The 21,682-nt window shown below is 37.5% G+C and overlaps 1 protein-coding gene across 7 annotated transcripts in view; it reads right to left on the bottom strand.

Annotated features, from left to right (window-relative positions):
* Cnot4 (CCR4-NOT transcription complex subunit 4) overlaps positions 1-21,682 on the bottom strand; it is a 109,906-nt gene that overhangs the window by 40,049 nt on the left and 48,175 nt on the right. For 3 of the 7 annotated variants that reach the window (XM_057765166.1, XM_057765192.1, XM_057765210.1), the window contains exons 3-7: positions 17,935-18,132; positions 9,849-9,935; positions 9,005-9,106; positions 8,189-8,314; positions 4,852-4,985 (exon numbers count right to left, since the gene is read on the bottom strand). In XM_057765166.1, coding sequence (XP_057621149.1) covers positions 4,852-4,985; positions 8,189-8,314; positions 9,005-9,106; positions 9,849-9,935; positions 17,935-18,132 — 647 coding nt within the window. The remainder of the gene's footprint in view (positions 1-4,851; positions 4,986-8,188; positions 8,315-9,004; positions 9,107-9,848; positions 9,936-17,934; positions 18,133-21,682) is intronic. The other 4 variants (XM_057765175.1, XM_057765202.1, XM_057765218.1 and 1 more) reach the window with 2 other exon arrangements.

Genomic DNA, 21,682 nt, shown 5'->3' with positions numbered 1-21,682 from the left:
CAGTCAGGACTTAATCATAATTCAAAATTTTCTTTATGTCCCCATAAGATTATCAGTGCCCCAAACCAGCAGAAAGTAGCCTGGAATACTACACTCACATTTCCCAAAAACTGGACTATGGATAGTTTCCTTTCTTAAAGAAAGGGGGAGGGGGTAATGGTGCGGGACAATTCTGTATTCTGTCAATTATGTTTTAAATAAACGCTGATTGGCAGGTAGCCAGGCTATTACCCAACCTGAATCCCAAGCATATCTTCTACAGAGATGCTGAGAGACACACCAGATAATCTGACAGATTGCACACATAGTTTTAAACTATGAAACTGTTTAAGTGATTTATACACTAAGAGGAGAAATGGAAAAGAAGAGCATTAAAGGTGGAAACAGCCTATGTCAAATGACTTCATATAATAGAAAATTATTAGTTCCAACAAAAAGATGGTATGAATTAACAGAGATAATGACAAAAAAAAAAGAGACATAGGCCAGAAGACAGAGAGTAACGGGAATAAGCAATTCTTAACAGCACCTTTTTTTTTGCATTTGTTTGTGTGTGTGCAAAAGTATATGTGCAAGCAGAACATGAAGGACAAAGGACAAACTGCTGGAGTCAGTTTTCTCTTTCTACCATTTGTATTCATATGCACAAACACATACACACAAATAAATACTATGTCCAGAAAAATATGTATAAACCCTATAGATAAAATTTATAAAGATTTTCATAAAAAAGCCTTGCTAACATTTTTAGCAAATACCATTCCAAGAGAAACTATTTTTAAATTAACCTGAACTCTTTGAAAGCTAAATATATATTTAAATTTACTTATATAAATTTTATATTTATATAAATGTTTATTTGAATAAATTTATTTATTCAATCAAATAAAATAGACAATATAAAGCTTAATTTCATTATCTCTAGAGATTCTGGCTCAGTCTAAGCTCAAACACCTTGCATGTTAGTCAGCTTTCTGTCAATTTGATCACAATCAGGGTTAGCTGGGGAACCTTAACTGCCAGCAAGAAGGTTATAGGTGCTTGAGACTTCAACTCTGGTCTTTATGCTTTTGTAGCAAGTACCTTACCTGCTGAGCCATTTGCCCAGGCTCTCACATCCTACCTCAACCATCCCTATCCTGACTCATAAATATAAAAGTGCTTCAAGTGACCTTGGAGTTTAGATAAGCAGGGAGTCCCCTATCCAAATAGTTAGTGCCTATTTGTCTAGGCCTTTTTAGCTATCTTTCATTCATGCTTAAAGTTTTGTTGGAGGAGATCTGTTTCATCTCAGGATGGAAAAGCACAGGCCATAGTATACTATATGACTAGGTATATGCATTGAAGGGAATGGGTAACAAAAAGTAGACAACATGAAGATTGTACCTCCTGCAGTACTCAGCAAATGGTGAAGAGGGGAAAGGACCCTCATTAGGAATATAAGAATGACTGTTTTGCACCTAATGGGAGTACTTAATCAGCCTGCCTGTCACTTTGTCTGAGTTGGTGCCCTATCTAGCAAGGTCATAAAGTACCTCACTATTGCCACTGAGTCTCGAGTACTAGTTACTATGAAATGGGGGACACATTATCTCCATCTAACTTTCTAAACAAATCCTTTAGATCAGTGGCTCTAATAACTTCTTAAACTATAGTCAACTTAAGTGGGGTAAGCATCCCCCAGGTGACTTAACAGCTACCCACTATGTATACACATGTGCAGTGACTACATATAAATCAGAATCAGACAGGGACTGAGAAGAAATAAAGACAGAATTCGTAACAGAAAACCAAACCAATTTTAATGTAAGAAATTAACCAATTTTAATGAAGTATCCTAGTTTAGCAGACTTTTACCCATTTAATTACTAATAAACAGCTCTGGGCTTACTCAAAAATAAAACTGGAGATTGTAAACCATTTGTCTACAATAAAGGAAAGTCTTTCTAGAGATCCACAAAATGAAGGTCACTTTTGTGGCTCCTGTCCATACTTTGAGAATCACTGTTCTCTACTATTCATAAATTCACCTCTAGCCTTCTCTAGCTAGCAGCATAGCAATGCCTCCATATATAAATGGGTACGTAGAATTTTGCAGAAAATTTCGGAGTTCATATATATTTTAATACCTACCAACCTATTAATGATTTGCCAAGTTCTCCTAGAGAGTATCTTGTACATTTTTGACAAACTATATTACAGTACAGCATCTCCCTCCCCATGCCCCCAAAACAGGGTTTCGCTGTGTAGCCCTGGCTGTCCTGAAACTCACTCTATAGACCAGGCTGGCCTCCAACTCAGAGATTCTCCTGCCTTTGCTTTTCATGCTGGGATTAAAGGCAGGAACCACCATCGCCTGGTACCTTTTATGATTTTTTAATTCCAAGGAATCCAGAGAAGAGGATTAATGCACTAATTCTTCACAATCTACGCAATTACTAAGGCATTTAGATGGCACCTGTCTGTCAGAGCACATTTAATTTTCAGTAAGAATATCAGTCAAGTTCTTTCAAAGGGGAGTAAGAGATGATAGTCAGCTGTAAACTGTTTGCATAGCACACACAAAAAGATGACAATAACAACGATGATGATGGAGATGGGGATGACAACAATGCACACTTCTTCATGAAGTAAAAACTGATAAATTCTTATAAGTCTTCCTTTTAATATCTTTACTAGACAGTATACTAGTGCCCTCTTTCTGTGGTTAAAGGAAGTTTAAAACACTATCAATTCTTTGAAAGAAAACTCTGGTATACCAGAGATGTTCAGTCAAAATGGTTTCACTTAAAACTAATATAATTGACATTAAATTATTTTCTAGCAATTTCTCCTTTAAAATTTTGGCATAGTTTTAAATGATGGCAAAGTAAGATAAGTCTAGTCTTTAAAGTGACAGAGATTTTGGTCAGAATCTGGTCTCTATAGCACATTTGTATAGAATACTTGTTAACACTTAGCTCTCTTTTAGTTTTCTTATCTGAAGTAATAATGACAATATCAGCCACACGGGACTATTAAGATTAAATTAGCACATCAAATTTTCATTTACATCTTCGTTTCACTTCAGTCTGAACTTAACATCTTCATTTTCCCACATGGACTTCATGAGCCACATCAAGTCATGACCACCTATACTGTGCAATGTGATTCTTACCACTAGGTCTACTCAGTGTCCATAGCACAGTAGCCCAACCAGGCACTATTCCTTTTATAATCTTCAGTTGTTGCACCATGTCTCAATCTACCTTTTATAGCACAAAGCTATAAAATACCCATCCTTTATGCATTACAGTTAATGGCTTCCTTGTTTCCTGCTTTTATTTCAGTACGTGTTATTTCATGCAGAAAAACTATTTTTAATAAGACCAATGATGTATATAAATGCTGAGCATATCAGAAATGTTTACTACAATAATGGTAGGTAATGAGCAATAGCACTTGGTTTGTCATCTAGAAAGGGTAGTACAAACAATCAAAGTAGAGGGTCAATTTGTTCAAATCAAAAGATATGGCTGAATTTAGGTTTTATTTCTAACTTTAACATTATTTAATATACAGTGATTATGTTTTGTGCTGACATCTATTTATACATCTATATACATATGCACACCCACTATGTGTAAGTGTATAAGAAATGAACACATTTAAATAGTCTTTAATATTTAAATAATCTTCAGCACCAAAGAGAATAGCAGCTTAAAAATTTTAAACACAATAATATGTTTGAAGAAAGACTCTGACAATAATCTGTATAAATTTTACTAATACATTTGAAAGCTGGTTATTTTACTAGACAAGGACTCTACTATTTAAAGCTAGACATTAACAAACATCACTTAAAGACGATTCAGATAGCAAACAGTGAAATCTCAAAGTTATTAGTTAACTGTATAATACTTGACAACTTACAGCAAAGAACAGTTTAAGACATAAAGATCACTAAATCATCATGAGACTTTGTATTAAATTTTACATATCTGTTTAAACATTCACCCAATTTCTACCACCCAAACCATGTAAGAGGTTGAAGACAGGAAGACTGCTTGTTCCCAAAGGTAAGACTCCAAATATGTGACACTCTGTCCTCATAGAATGCAACATCAGTGATCCCCTAGACTGAACAACCACTCACACTTATAAGACAAACACACACCACTTCGGGTGAAGACCCTTTTCTCTTTTAGAATATGTTTTCTCCATAGTATTATGAAAAAACCTTAAATTGAGTGGCAAGAGCTTTTCATTCCCATTGCAACACAGGATTCTTGTTTTTTAAAGACTGAGAAGGCCAAGAAATTCCTCTTTATCCCAGACAGTGACCTCAAACTTGTGACCCTCCCGCACCAGGGTCTAATGCTAGGATTAGAAATGTGAGCACTATACCTAGCTCTGTGATTCCCTTTCAGCATGAAAAGTTGTTCCTGTCTGTAAATAAGAACCAAGAGTGGAGGCCTCAAGAAGCTAAGTGTTATCAGGGAACAGTGAGCAACAGAAATTCAAATTTAGCCATGCCTTGTGACATATACCTTTAATCCCAGGACTCAAGAGGCAGAGGCAGAGGCAGAGGCAGGAGGATCTCTGTAAGTTCAATGTTAGCCTGGTCTACACAGTGAGTTCCAGACCAGTAAAGACTACTCTATAAGACTCTGTTTTTTAAGACAAAATAAAATAAATATCATACTTAGAAACTATGACCTGACAGTTCTATATAGCTGAGGATGGTGAATAAATGACAGGTCTTGTTATGAAGTTTGTCTAAAAAGACAAAGACATAAACAATGAAAAGAATGACAGACAGGAATGAAAGACATCTGACTAGGGTAGTATCAGCATTTAGTTAGTACTTACGTATCATACCTCTGCAATGGTGTCACTTTGTTCTTATTCTTATCAACTGAACCCGTAGATAGCTGAAGAAAATTGGGATTTAATTTATATAATTCTTGCAGTAGCTTCTGTTCATACTCTTGGTGTTTACCCGCCTAATAAAAAAAGAAATTAAAACTGCAGTGGGATTCAAAAAAATAAGTCTGGTATGAAATGCTTAGCTACTTTTAGTTATTAAAGGTACAGTAAAGAGGACATTAGTTTTCTCAGAGTCAGAATCTGAGGATGATGCTACCAAACTTTTAGACCAACAAGTCATTCCAGTCAAGCTACATACACTACAGATACTCCAGAGACCAAATCATTTCATCAGAACCATATGTAGAGAACAATTTCACTACATCAATGCACCAGGAGGGCACTGAGCTAGCTCAGTGGGTAAAGGCATTTGTTGGTAAGCATGACAACCTGAGTATGATTCCTGGAAAACACATACAGTAGGAGAGAATGAACCCCACAAGTTATCCTCTGACCTCTACATATGTGCTGTGGTATGTGTGCATGTGCACACATATATGCACATGTACACACACACACACATACATACAAATGAATAAATACAATAAAAAATTTAAACTACTTACAGTTTCTTTCATAAAACTAAGTCCTCTAATAGGTCACTACTTAGTTAGCTTTAACTGTCAGCTGAATGCAACTGAGAATCACCTAGAGGAATGCCAACTAAGGAATTGCCCAGATCAGTAGCCTGTGGGCATGTCTGCTGGGGATTATCTTGAAGGTTAATAGATGTAGGATAGCCTGGCCCAGCCCACTGTGGACACCATTCCTGGCCTATAAAAGAAAACTAGCTGTATATATAAACACATCAGTAGGAAAGTAAGCAGCATCTAAGTTCTTGCCCAGACTTCCCTCAAAGATCAACATGTGTGAGCTAAAATAATCCCCTTTTCTCCCATAAATTGCTTTTGGTTATGTTGTTTGAAGAAAAGAAAACCAGAACATTTGATGATTAAGCAAAATTTATCAGTAGATTTCTGCTTTTATTTAGAGATCAAAAGCACAATGAATTCACAGTTTTTCTACATTTTTCTTTATCTTAACACCAGGTAAAAATGTCATTAATTTGTTTTTATTTGCTACTTTCTCCCTACCCAAAACAAAATAAAAATTAATGTCTTAAACTTCTAAACCAGGAATAAACAGTTTGCAGACAGTTCCTTTTGTCAAAATGCTTTACTGGGACACAGTCTCACTACTCATTTATTTACGGTCTACATGCTGTCTTGCTACAAAGTCAGAGTGAAGTCGTACAACAGGGATAGTAGAGCACAGTGACAGATGCTTCACAGCCTAGGAATCCTAAAATACTTTACTAGACTGGTCTTTATGGAAGACCTTGCTGGTACCCACTGTATATTCAAGAAAACACTTCTTTCTTGTATTTTGGGATAGCTTTCTACCAGAAGGCAATGTCACTAATGGTACAGGAGAAAGCAGGCAAGGATCATTGTAGAAGCAAACCATAAACAAAAATAAATGGCAATGAAAAAACTTCTGAGCAGCATTTAACCACCTATATGTGTGTCTTGAATAAAAGGACATTTCACTTACCAATGGGAATACCAACTATTTTAAAACTGTGATTTAAGTATATACTGTGGCAAAATGAAAATGCAACAGAATACAATAAAATCAAAATATGAAGTGAGGGTGGTAACATCTAACTTAGTACAAACAGCTGTATCATGTACAGCACACACAGCACTGCTCCCTACTCTGACACACAAGCTGGTTACTCAATTTTGAGTTACATAGTAACAAAGATGGCTTTTGGGTTTTGTCATGATATCGCTTTCTCAAATTTTCTTTCCACACTGAGAAATATTTCAGAATAAAAACTATCAAATAATTTTAAAACCCAGGATGAGTGAGTTGTAAGATAAGAAAAATATAAGATAGACTTGGAAATCCTTAGACCAATTTTCACTGTAATAGCATGTGAGTGTTGGGTATACAGACACTACTTAAAATACAGTTTGAAATGTTTCTATCTAGTTTTCATCCAAGAAGGTTAATCCAGGAGCTCGGGCGATGACTCAATGGGCAGGGTGCTGCTGTACAAACACAAGGATGTGAGTAAGGGACCGTGTGTGCATGCTCGTGCCTGAACAAAAAGAGTGTATATGGAGAAGACAGTAGGATAACTGATTAGCCAGTCTCAGATCAACCAAATAGACCCTGACTCAAAGATTAAGGTGGAGAGCCATCCAAAAAAACATGTTATGTGCACCTTTGTTTTCCACACACCCATGCGCACACACTCAAAAGACAAAGTTTCATTTAAAGAAAATCACTCATAAACAATAAAACGAAAACTTTTAAAATACTAACTGAAAAAATATGTAATTTGTCTGATTGTTTAAATATCATTATTTTAAACACTGTTTTTTTTTTTAATTTCAAAAGACAATGCTGTAAAAAGTCACCAAGATGTTTAATATAATGGGACTTAATCTGCATTTACTCCAAGTCAGAAAGAGACAAAACTTCATGCTGTATACAATCTGCCTTTAAAGGAGCTCATATGTTTTCTAGTTTGACCTGGAATAAAAAGTAGCAATGAATGCCCCCCACCTTCTAAATGAGAAGTATTCCTGCAAAAGTCCACAGCAACAATCTGAAGTCCTCATATACAAAAGGGAACTGCAGCATTGTGCTTTGGTATAATCCTCATTTTAATAGGCCGTATGGTCAACATTTTTACTTGTAAAAGCATGTTTATACTACAAATTGAAAGGAGACAGGAGAAGAGGAAAGGTAAAAAAGAAGATAGGATATTAAGCCTTCAAGTCACACTGACTACTCTGTGGACACTTTTAAAGGAGAGTCACTGCTTAAAAATGGTATCACCATCATCAGACAGATTATTTTCTAGAATATTCTATAAAGAGCAGAGGTTGAACCAAAACAAACAAAAGCAACAATGACAAAACTCAACTAATAATTACTGTAACTCCTTGGCTTTCTTATTGCTGACACTCTCCTTAAGTGTTTCCTGCGGCCAGCTAGGTTCCCATTTCAATATATGCTAGCACATTAATTAAAACCTCTGGAACATATGCTGATATACTAATGTCGCTTTCTGACTTAGCTGACCACAGACTCATTTTTGTTGTAACCATGTCCGCATAAGAGACATTTTAAGAAATACTTTAGAAATGCTACTTTAAAGTAATACCACCTTTTAAAAAACTCAAATCTTAGTGTTCACCCATAATTTTAACTTTAAAAGCAATTCCTTTCATACTAAATTGGTAATTCACATGAGTTTTACTACCTGCATTTCCTCTTTTGTGAAGCTGGCTGCCTCATCTCCCAATTCATGCAGATACATGCAGTCAGGCTTTGGGCACTGCATATTCTTTAAGAAGTAACTGCAGTATTTTGTTGTCCCTAGAGATGCCTGTAGGAAGAAAAGCAGAGCAGGGGAAAGCACACTCAAAATTATGAACTGATACCACAATATCAATTTCCATCACTAATGTTATCATTTCACCTAAAATGAGACACAGACAGAACAAAACATGACTGAGAACACTATGGAGCTGAACTATTTATTACTGGTGGATTTCATGTAGACATCACTTAGATGACATAGAGAAAATCTAAATGAATGCTTTCCAGAATTGGCAAATTCAGATCTTCTTCTCTAGGAATCAGGGGCAGAGAAAAGTCTGTTCCGTGTTTATTAAGTAGCTTGGTACAGAAGAAGGGAAATTCCTCTTTCTAACGATGCCATCCTTTTTTTCATTTGCATTGGTGGGACTATTTGCCCAAACATAAACCAAAGATCAGATATTTAGTAACAACAAAGCACAACTATTACCTGTTTCTGAGGAGAACAGTTCTATTTTCATAAAATAAGAAAACATGAATCGAAATCTTAAAGTATTATCTCTAAATAATGTGTATTTCTACCCAGTAAATAAAACAGAGCACTGCTCAATACTAAATAATTTGTGTATAACAGGTTGGTACAGAAAGCAAAAAGACAATTTTTAAATTAAATGCCTTCAAAGTTACTGCTTAAATATCAGGTACTCCTCTACTTTTCACTATTACCCCTTCCTCGTAAAAGACAAAAACATATTACCTTAAGTGTTCTGCCGTCCACCACCACATTGTTGACACACTGGATTGCTCTGAGAGCATCCTCTGACCGGATATAGGTTACATAAGCGCTGGCACTCGGACCCTAAAGCAAAGCACATCCCATCCCACTGTCATTAGTTTCAAATTAATACTGAAAAATAAAATTCTTTTGCAGCCTGCCTAAGAATTCTAAAGGTTTTTATTTTACTACTGACACTATTAATAATAATGGCAATAATTAGATAGTTTTGATATAATGCTGTTCCTTTAATTAGGTTATTTAAAAGCACTCATACTTAAATTTTACCTGGCTATAAGTGGGTTATAACATACATAAATAAAATAGTATTTTTCCTCCCAACACCCCTCATTTTTTGAAAAGTAACTTGACAGGCTCATCAAAGTTACAAAAAAATTTAAAAGGTCAGATTTAAAGACACTGTATCAAAGTAAATGCTCTCAATAATAAACGCGATTTGTACAAGTTGTTAACTAATGCCAGTCTGACAAAGCTGCTCTATTAAGTTTTCAATATCTAAAATTAATATTGATTATAAATCATTATCTAATTATTAGGTCGCCTGGTAACCACCCCACCCCTTAATCCCTTCAATAAACTTTTGTTTTCTATTTCCTCCTTATTCCATCAAGCCATTCGCTCTAAGTCCTGAGGGATCAAATGAACATAAAATTTCCCCCAGCCCACCAACAGAAGTCACTGCACTGTATATATAACTCCTTTGACCCTCAAGCCTTCTGACTACAGAAAGCAAATTTTCCTTCTGACAGCCCAGGACAAGCCCAGACCATAGGGAGGAAAGGCAAAAATCCCTATAATGAGTTACCTGTGAGCCTGCATATGATGTGCTATTATTGATGACAACTTTATGTATTTTACCAAACTTCCCAAAATACTCTGGTCGTTTTAAAACCTATAAAAGAAGAAGAAATAAGGCATAAACTGTCCCCGTTTAATCATTTTTATCCTTATAATGGGGACATTCACCATCCCTTGTAAGTGAAAAGCACACTGGTAATTTTTAACTTTCTAATTAATGTAACTACCTCCTAAGTGCATTTATGCAGCTAACTCACAGTATATTTTAAGAGTCTAAGAGCTATTCTTTTTTTGAACTGAGACTTAAGAATTGTTTGGCATTCCTATGTTGTAATCAATTATCTATGGGATCTTACCTTCACATAATTCAACTGTATTATCACTAATAAATGATTTTCATGAAGCAGTAATAATCAAAACAATGATCAAAATTATATACAAGAACAGAGAGACAAAGAACAGACATAAGTAATGACATTTATGTCTCATAAACCTATTGTATATTATACTAAGGCATTGATTATAAATTCCAAATATATTAATAGCATCCCCTCAACCTTCTATGCTTTATGATTTATTATACAGTTTGTGTATAATTTCCTATGTTAGTAAACTCATTATTTTGTAATTGTCTCATGGATTACTCTGCCCTCAATCTCTGCTGCTAAGTTACATTGGGAAAATCCATTTACATTCTTCTTCCAGTGCCTTAGTCACTCCTTGTGTTTTCTTGTCCTTGCCTCTCTCTCACCTCTGTTACTCTGTCATTACTACAGTGCTCCTTTAGATTTTCTTACAAACTTCCATAACCCTGATTAATACAAAATCTCTCCCACGACTTGGAACTACCTCAACATTAAATTTTGTTCTTCTAGAAATTTACAGACAGTAACCTCTTTCCCAATGAACAGTCTATGTTGTGCCATTAATTCTTAACAGTTTTCAACTTAATACACACTAATCCCACCACATTTTGACTGTTTATAATAAAAGATTATCCACAGCCAGTTTTAATGGATTAAAAGGCGACTACAATGGTTTTCCACTTTTTTTTCCTACCCAGACTCCTTAACTGACAAAACAACAATGGTAGCTAATGAAACGAAATCTCGTGCCCAGAATGTTTCAGGGCTTAAAGATGGAGAAGGAAGTCATTTGAAAGGGGGTTTTCTTCTAGTCTGTAGAATTTGAAACGGCATTCAATAATATTCCGGCTGGAATTCAGCTACCAGGCTCCCAAGGCTGGCAGCACGCGGCTGCTGTCCAGCAGCAGCTCTGATCATAAGTGGGCCTATAGTAGCAGCTCAATGAAGGAAGCACTGGGGAGCACTTTAGAGATCAGCGGAAGTTTTAACTGGAGGGACACTCCAAGCATTCAAAGGAAGGAAACCAGGGATTCTTCCATGGTTCAAACTAGCCCTGCCCAACAGTGGTCCTCTAGACCTCTGAACGTCCTACAACATATGAATATAACTATGAGGACTGTTTATAGTTAAGGGAAGTTAGAATTTTCAAATTATATATAAAGTATTTTCTCAGTTATAACAAAAATTTAATTTGCAGATGATATGTAATTAAGGAAAGAGTATACATACTTTGAAATTTACTAGTTCTTTTGCAGAAATCACATTTCATGGCACAACATTGCCAATACATATACTACCTTGGTGCGGGAGAATTGTCTGTATTCTGTCAATCGTGTTTTAAATAAACGCTGATTGGCCAGGCAGGAAGTTTAGGTGGGAAAACCAGACAGGAAGTAGAAATGATGCAATGAGAACAGGAGAATTCTGGGAAGGAGGAAGTTGATTCCTCCCACTCCTGCCCAGACCACCAAAGCAGCAGGATGTGATCTGCCCCACTGAAAAAGGTACTGAGCCAAATGGCTAACATAGATCAGAATAATGGGTTAATATAAGCTATAAGAGCTAATAAGAAGCCTGACCTAATGGGCCAATCAGCTTTATAACTTATAGAGATCTTTGTGTGATTTCTTTGGGGCTTGCCAGCTGTGGGGTACCAGGCAGGACAGAAACCCAAGCAAGCCAGCCTTTATGTTACACTACCTGTAATAATCTACATCATTAACTGCTATATTTAGTGATTCTACAAATTAGATGAAAGGTTATTTTGTAGTATAAAAACACTATTCCAATAGAAACTGAATATTAATGCAAAACCATTTGAGAGACAAGTTAAAAAAGAAATTCATATCAGTAGGTTTAAGACAGACCTAAGACTTGAGATTGTAAAATCCAAAGTAATAATAATGCTTCTGGCTTAAAATGGCAAAGAACACAGTTAGGTAGGTCCTAGAGTAACTGTGCCCAAGCACTGACATGCAAAAAAGGTCTTTCATCACTGTTTTCCTTGATATATATTCTGAATTATACAGAGAGAGTTTATACCATCAAGAATTCATTTTTAATTGTATTAGTGATATTTGAAACACTGAATTGTTCCTGTTCATAAGTCTTTTCAAGGAAAGTGAAATGTCCTTTTGGGATTTTGTTCATACTTTTAGTTTTTCATCTAAGTATCCTATTCATATGTACACTTCATCCTTGTCTTTTGAAGGCATTACATATGACAGGTGTGATAGTGCCAGCACTTGAGAGGCAGAGGCAGGTAAATCTCAAGCCTGGTCTACAGAGTTAATAAAATAAACAAAAAAAGGTGTTATATGCTATGGAGGTTTTTTTCACTTCTGGGAAACCTATGCTTTCTCCTAGAAATTGGAATACAGGCATCCCACCTGATACAAGAGGATTTAGGGCACAGAAGAGAACAAGAGCTTAGACTAACTAACCCAACAGAAAAACAGTGGCATATATGGCCAGAGAGGTAGTTTGCAATAAGGTCATGTAGTATGCAGGCCCTATTAATAAAAGCTGAAGAATATTGTAAGAAAAATGAAGGATACAATCTGGCAATGGGAGAGAGTACAGGCTTATAGAAGTAAAGGCAAGGGCGAACTCAGGGAACCATTATTTAGAAAGTAATAGTGCCTGTGTGCTAAATGCTGTTGACTGGTCTGGTGAAAGTAAGCCATTAAGAAAAAGATAGGTAGCCAGGTAGTGGCAGCACATGCCTTTAATTCCAGCACTTAGGAGGCAGAGACAGGAAGATCTCTAGGAGTTTGAGGTTAGTCTGCAAAGCACGACAGGACTACACAGAGAAACCCTGTCTCGAAAAACAAACAAAAAGGAGGAGGAAAAGGGAGAGAGGGAGGGAAGGAGGGAGAGAGGAATAGATAATGTTTCATTTAAGAGTAGTGATTCTGGATTCTGGTTGTACATTGGAAGTAATTTGGGGGTTTTGGCAAATTATTGATACAGGTCTTTCCCCAAAATATTCTGATTCAAGTACTCTGTATCACACAAAAATTCATACTAAAATACAAATAAATGTGATCTAACAAAACAAAACAAAAAAGGAAGACACATTATATAATATTAGATTGTTAAAAGTAAGCAATGAACCACTTTTAGAGTTGAAGAGTTGAATATCTGATTTATGGAAATAGTTTCTGGTAAACATTTGGGCATTAACACCTTCATGACAAAATATACGATAAGTATAAAATTACAATTGACATGCCCATATGATAGCCAGAATGGTATTTCTAGAGCAGAGATCAAGCACACCATTCTATTCTTGAGAACACTCAACAGCTTTCTATTGCTTTTGGGATAAAATACAAACTCCTCAGAACGGTTGGCAAACCTTTCAAAATTATATGCCACTCAACTTGCCCCAACCACTTTTCTCACCATTGAATTCTAATCTTCCAAAAAAAGAAATCAGATTGCATGAAGAGGTTTCTCTTTAGAAACCCTTGGACATTCCCTGATTAGGAAAACACTTTAGCCCAAAGATAGCAAAGACAAGCATACCCTGCAACAGTCTGCTACTGTCCTAATGTGCAACACAGTGCTCCTCACACAAGACTGTTACCTCTGCAAATAAGCAGGTGCTGTTTTATATATTGTATATGTTCAGTGTGTTACACACAGCTGGCATGATTTAGGTATTCAATGGGTTTTAAATGAAAAAATGAATCGTGTTAGCATTAAGTGAAAAGAATTACATAAAAATCTAGGTGTGGTAGCTCATAACAGAAGCCTGAGGCAGAGGGATTTTCAGGACCTCAAGGCCAGTATGAGCAACAGGTCTCAAAATGAGAAGCAAAATTTGAATGTGTACATCAATAATACTGGTAGGCTTCTAAGTGTTAGTGAATAACCAATGGTTGATATAAAATAGGCTGTTATGGCAAAGGAAATTCAAACAATTTAAACATTACATATTAACATGAACACTATAGATTTTCGCCTAAACTACTGATAAACAGAGGCATTTTTTTTTTGAAACATAGTCAAGCATTCATGGACACCACTAAGAAAAACAAAAATGTGGCACTCAAAGGCTGCTTAGTGGATAATGAATGGACTAAAAAAGCAATCATCACCACAGAATACACCAGAATAGGAGAAGCTCTATCAACAAACAAGTCATTCAAATTGCTTTGCCTCAGTTTCTCATTTATAAAATGAAATAGTTGTGCTTTAGTAGCCACATCCCTCAATGCTCTCTGGAGCTACCACATACTCAGGACACGACCTAACCTTACTGCTGCACAGCTAATATTAATTCTCAAAGCAGAACTTTATCATTTTTTTCTTGGGGAGGTTTTTAAGTGCATATATACACACACTCACCATGTTCATGTAGTACCCTCAGAAGTCAGAAGAGAATGTTAGACTTGCTGGAACTGGAGTTAAAGGATGATTGCGAGCCACCTGTAGGTGCTCAGAACCAAACCCAGAACCTCTGGAAAAACATTAAGTGCTCTGAAATGCTGAACCATCTCTTCAGTCCCCTACTTCTCTTTTCATAAATGCTCAGGAATGTGTGAGCACTTCAATTCTGTCTTCTCTAACCTATAAACTTGCTAAGAGCAGTCTATGTCTGGCTTGCTACCTAATTTACCTTCAGTATCAAACACAACATTCACAAAATTCAAATTTTAATAAGAACGATTATCTCCACAAACCTGATAACTTTTAAGGTATAATTATCTCTTAATCAAATTACCATAGCTTCTGAAATTTTTTCCTTCTGACTAATAAAGGAATACACTTGATCTTGATATAAGTTTTTCTGACATACAAAAGTTATTTTAAAACTACATTTTTAGGACATTAATATATATAATACATATAATATACATATATAATACACACATAGATATATATAAAAAATTACCTCTTAATCATTATCAAATTACCATAGCTTCTAAGATTCTTTTCTACTTACTAATGAAAGAATACACTTGATAATCAATCCACTTCTAAATGTTGCTCCACATTGTGAGAGCTGGCTAAACTAAAGATCTATAAAACAAAAGATAAATTCACACCCAAAAGCTCTAAAATCAAGATCAAAGTCCCAGCAAGTTACTGAAATAGCAATTTCAGAAAGACAAAAGTAATCTCTAAGATTAGCAAAAAGTAACAAAAAGACAGAAGTAAGCCAGAGAGGTAAGCTCAGTAGGTTAAAGCTCTTGCTAACCCCAGAGCCCACATAAAATAAAGGTCAAAGAAAAGAACCAATTTGCTAAAGTTATCCTCTGACCTCTAGATCATGAGTGTGAGGGTACACACACACACACACACATACGGGGGGTGGGAGGTGGGAAGGAGGGAGGGAAAGAGGGAGAATAAAACGTTGTTTTAAAGGCAGAGCTGAAAGGGACAAAAACAGATTAGGGCAAAGGTTTAGTCCTGTTCAAGAGAAGTGGTCACAAAAGAGGTGGGAGTATGTCTGCCTCAGGAAAGCAAAAAATGAAAGCTTACAAACAAGATGGAAGAAACGACTGCTGAAGATGAGTTGTAGGTCTTAATATTTCTTCAATATTTCTTACTGAAGTCCTTTGTTTGCTTGAAATCTTTTCTTTGTTATTTTGTGACAGGACCTTCCTTCTGTAGCTCGGGATGGCCCAACACTCATTAAATAGCCAGGATGGTCACAAACTCATGGTCTTCTTGTTTTACCATCCTGAATGTTTAGACCACAGGTATGAATTCTTGCCAACACCTTTGCAAAGAAATAGGTCTCCAGAATGAGATGTAAACAGTATTGCCAAGGTCCCTGGACCTAGATTCCTAGTAATTTTTGTGTGTAGTGGCTGTAGTGGGCAGGATGGGGGAGTATACATGTACCATGGAACACATATGTTGAGGTCAGGAGACAGCTTTGTAGAGTTACTACTCTCCTTCTACCTAAATTACATGAGATCCAGGGACTGAACTCAGGTCACTGAGCCATCTTACTGGCCCAGATCTTAGTAATTCTTGAGTTGCATCAATTTTAATGCTCATGATAGGTTCTTCCTGAGATTCTCCTCTATTGATCTGAAGAAATGTTAAGGTCTTAATATAAACTCATCAATTGGTAAATATTTAGTCTTTACAAAAAAATCCAGCAGGTTCAGTTATGGTTAGATATAAAGTTAACCCCTACCTCCCTCCCCATCTCCTGCCAAAATGATCACATACTGAAGGCTTGGTCTGTAGCTAGTAGATATGAAAGCTTTGTCCTAATCAATGATCAATTTGCTAATGGATTCATACTTGAATGGACTACTGGGAGGTGGTAGAAACTCTAAAAAGTGGGGCCAATGCAGATGAAGTGGGTCACTGAGGTATGCTTTTGAAAGGTATCTTGTTCCCAGTTCTTATTCTGTCTGTCTTTCTGCCTTTCGCTGCATGAGATGAGCAGCATTTTCTTCCACATTCAGTTGCTAGCAGGATAATCTATCTCACCTTAGGCCCAAAGCAAGAGCCAGCTTCATGAAACCTCAGACAGAAACTATGCATCAAAATAAATCTTGTTTTACGTTTTTCCCCACCCACCAAGTATTTGCCACAGTTAGAAAAAGCTGTCGGCAACAGACAAGCGAGTGTTCCACTACAGAGCTATCTCCAGCACCATGAGGAACAGCACCTCCAACGGTTTTCAAGAACTTTTCTTGGAAGACTATCCAGAGTTAGCATTTTCCTACTGATGCAAACATTCTAGCTGATACTCAGCTTCAATTTTCCTTCCCAATAATCTTGCTGGCACCTCATGGTATAGTGGGGATTAAAAATTAGCAGATGTATATTCAAAGCCCGCAAGAATGTATGAGATCAGAGAAACTTTGAAAAGACTAATTGAAGGAGGAGAAAAGAGACATCAATTAGAGAATTAAACCACAAAAAACTTGGTCTTTAACTTTGTCAAATTCTCCTTTCCATAAAACTGGTTTAGAATGACAAAGTAAAGGAATGATGATAAACTACAACAGTTCTGAACAAACAAGAGCTACTACTTGGGGAGCACCAAGATGGCTCAGCGATGGTTCAGCTGGTAAAGACACTCACTGTTGGGGCTGAGGACCTGAGTTAGAGCCGCAGAACCTTGCAGAAGGCGAGAACAGAGCTTGCAAAGTCCTCTGACCGCTACGCATTCACTGTGGCAGACACATGACTACTTCGGTAGCTCATTAAGATTACTTAATAGGGCACTCGGGAGGCAGAGGCAGGCGGATCTCTGTGAGTTCGAGACCAGCCTGGTCTACAAGAGCTAGTTCCAGGACAGGCTCCAAAACCACAGAGAAACCCTGTCTTGAAAAACCAAAAAAAAAAAAAGATTACTTAATAGGTTCAAGTAACTGTGCCTCCAATTACTTGGTCCACACAGCTACAGAAAAAAAAGAAAAAAAGAAAAAAAGAAAACAGTACTCACAGCTCATGTTAACCCTAAGGACAACTGGAACATTATTTTCACAAGCACTAAAAGGTACTTTTAGTTCAAGCCCTTAGTTTCACAATAGAAACTGAAGCCCAGAAAGATGAAGGCATGCCTAAGATTACAATTTGCCACAGGTTCTTAACTATTATTAAAAATTATTATTATTATTCATACTTTCTCCCAAGACTTATTATTTTCAGAGGAATCTTCCAGTTTATCAGTATCAATTACTTTCAAATGAGACAGGCAAACACAAAAGACTGTCATGCTGACAATGAGAGCAGAAGAGGACTTACTTCTGGGTCTGCTAGGCGCTGTGACAGACCTACAACAAAGACGAGGTTTTTTTGTACCACACGTACACTAGCCAAATGTTTTCGATTTTCTGAAATTTTTTGTTTTCTCTCATTTTGTTTCTGTTTTTTCTCATTCTTTATCCTTTGCAATTCTTCCTGTGAGAGTGGTTTATAAACTGCTGGGTCTTCTGGATATGGCTATAAGAATAGTAAACAAGATAAAGTTAGCATTAAATAGAAAAACTGCAGAAATGACAAATATCCAATTCTGAGCAGCAGGTGTAAGACAGATAGTGTCTTCTGACGGCTTCAACTGCTTTCCAATATTTTTATTAAATAAAAGTTAAAAGTTATAAAACATTTTTTTAAAGCTTAGCAGAGATCACTTTTAGCACAAATGTCAAAATGACAAAAATCAACCCAATTAATCTTGGTATTATACCTTGCAAACAGTGCTTCTAAAACACTGTGTAAAAAGCAACGAAGATCCGGGCCCAGGTTGCTGCTGAAGGCCCTGGTGCTATAGCAGCCAGGGCTTGTGCTGATGTTCATAGCTCCTGTTGTCACAAGGGTCATGCGCATTTCTGGAATCTGAGCCACCACCTTGGGCCCTGTGGGTGTCTGAGAGCCACAATACTGCCAGGATCATGCCAATCTGAGTGGATCACACAGCCAACGAGGGCCATTGTTTGCCTGGGGAATAGTTGAGCTGGTGACTTCTGCACCCAGGCTGCTACCAGTGACCATGTCTAGGTCCATGGTCCTATTGCAGCCAGAATCTGTGCTTAAGTTCATATTGCCACAAAGCTCATGTGGATGCCCAGGGTCAGGTTAGCCACCAAAGATTACAGTGGTAGTTAACGGACATGCTTGGAGCCAGGGTCAAGCAGATCGAAGTGATATGTGCTGCTACCCAATGACAGGGTGACATTGGGGTAAAAGCTGCAGCTGGGGGCCATGTCTGGGTCATTGGCCCTACTGCAGTTAGGGTCTGTGTTAATGTCCAAGGTTTCTGTTACCATCAAAGACCATGTGAATGCCCAAGAATTGAGGTCAAGTTAATGTCACACTGGGGCTGTGTTGCTCTGAGTAGCCTGCACTGTCACCTGAGGTAATGGTGACATCCAGACCTGCTGCTCCTGAGGACCATGTCTAAGACCTTTTCTGGGTCTGTGGTCTCACTGCAGCCAAGTCTGTGTTGCCACCAAAGATTACACAAAAGCTGGAGGCTAGGGTCCTAACCTATTGCCTTGGTCATGTCTGAGGGCCATGCCGACACCAGAACCATCCTGAGGGCCTATACTCCCATCCGGAGCAAGGATGTTATCCAGGCTGGGTCTACGGTTCTGCTGCAGCTGGGGTTTGTGTTGATATCTGTTGCCCATGTAGTCTCAGGGGATAATGGGTACCATGTGTGATGGAATCATAGAGCCATGCTGAACCAGGCCTAGGATATTTGGCTCTGACCCTCACTGGACCCTACAGCAAGAGAACTGCCCTCTCCCACCACACACACACTTGAGAAAGATGGTCCTATCCCTCACCACAGGTAGGGGAGAGCTAAAACTGATTGCATGGGTATATAGGAAGGGCTGACTCTGCCCTTCAACTGAGGGGGGTAGCTTCAGCGGCCTAGACTGACCAGCTCAACTATTCCCCAGGCAAACAGCTGGCCCGTGAATTGGACCACCCTAACATCCACCACATCTTGGACCTTCTGGAGCTCATGAATGGACTGGTCCTGTGGAACAAAACCCGCAGGATCTCCAAAATGGGGTGGCCATGAGATATCTAAGAGGAGTTCCAAAGAGGATCCAGTGATGATGGTGTACCAGAAACCAGAGGCCTTAACCAGTGACTCCTGCAATGAGTATTTGCTAGTAAAGCTGATTGGACAAAAGGGTGTTCTGTGTGACACACCATGGCTCCCAGTGTTACCAGGATGAATGAAGAGGCGTTAGAGAGTCAGGAAAGATGGAAGAGCAGAGAGGGTTTTTGTTATTTTGGCTCTTTTGTTTGCTGCTTGTTTTGTTTTTGTTTGATTTGTTTTTTAATATCTGTTTGAGAGCTGTTGTTGGGGAGAGGGGAAGTTATGGAAGGACTGGGAGGTGAATGGAATTGGGATGTATGATGTGAAATTCCCGAAGATTCAATAAAGAAATTATGTTAAATACATTAAAAAAAAAATCAAAGAATTTCCTGGTAGTTCTATCAACAAAATATGGATTTTATATATTATAATAAACAAATATTTAAGGAAATCCTACTATGTGCTAAAATATTAAGTTTATATGCTTATTTGAGTGTATGTGCTGGTTTGGGTGTACATGTGCAAGTCTCTACCTCATTTATTTCAGACAGACTTTCTCACTGAATCTGAGGTCCACAGATGGCTACGTTAGCAGGCCAGCAAGCTCTAGGGATCCTTCCCTATTCCACAGGTGCTGGGGTCATAGAAACATGCCTGACTTTACATGGATGCTCAGGATCAAACTCTAGTCTTCAGGAATGCCCAGTAAGTACTTGACCTACTGAGCCACATCCTTAGACCACATCTTTTTTGACTGATCGTCTTAAATACATTCCTAGTCTAAGAGGAAGAAAGATGAGCATGAATATTTAGACTTTGGATCAAGAGTTCAAATTTAGTTTTAACATTATCTAGTCATGTGCCCGTAAACAAACGGGTCTCTAAGCCTCAGTATTCTTATGTATGAAGTACAAAAAAATCCTAAAATATGATGAAAAGATTTATCATTGTGTCCTCAAAAAACACCAGCAATCTCTCTGTTTTGTGTCTTTTTCTTTTCCTTCTCAGGATTATAGTATCTTCACTCCAACAGCTAACATCAGGGTCACTGGTAGACCAAAAATATGGAATCAGAGGGCCAGGCTTTGAATTCTAGCCAAGCTGCTCCAAAACCATATGACCATTAGCCCCAGCCTTCTCAACTGTAAAATGAGAAGCACATTTAACTATAAGTTCTGTGGGAGTTAAGACAGTTAAAAGTGATTAAAATATGACCTGCACAAATAAGTACTAAAGACTCAGTTATCAGTATTACTAATAATAACAAATGGATGGCAGTTACTTAAAACTGAGTATAAAGATCCCAGAAAGATGTGATGATTAATTTTCATTGTCAATCTGACTGAATTTAAAGTCATCTAGACACATACACACACCTCTGAGCATGTCTCAAAGGGGCTCTATCCAGATAGGACTAGTGGAGGGGGAAATACCCCACACTAATGTGACTGGCATCATTCCATGGACTGGGGTGTACAACTGAATGAAAAGGTAAAAGGTAGGCTGAGTGTCAGAATGCCCCTCTGCTTTCTAACTCTGGTGAACTACTTTCCTATTTAGTACTAGAAAACTAGTGTGAATCACCCCACATATTAATACAGAACATGTTTTTCAAGTTCCATATTATCATATCCAAACTCAGTGGTTCTTTATGGATCTTCTTAATAAGAAAGCACCAAGACTGTGCCCGTTTCCTTGGCTAGAGAAATTATATGACTTTACAGAAGCAACACTGCTAGTTAACACAACAAAGGCAACACTTGACCATGACTCCCAGTCCAGTGTAATCTCTCTACTTCATTACACCTTAAAAATCACACAATGTTTGTGCTGGGTAGAAGACTTGTTTGTTTGGGGGGGGGGGCTGTTAACTATCCTTTGGGGGTGGTCTTGAACATCTCTGAGGAGGGGTCATCGTTTGGTGGGCTTTCTCGAACG

The sequence above is a fragment of the Chionomys nivalis genome, chromosome 1 (genome assembly GCF_950005125.1).
Source record: "Chionomys nivalis chromosome 1, mChiNiv1.1, whole genome shotgun sequence".
NCBI lineage: Eukaryota > Metazoa > Chordata > Mammalia > Rodentia > Cricetidae > Chionomys > Chionomys nivalis.
Note: the sequence above shows the minus strand (reverse complement) of the source record. Positions and strands in the feature narration are given on the sequence as shown.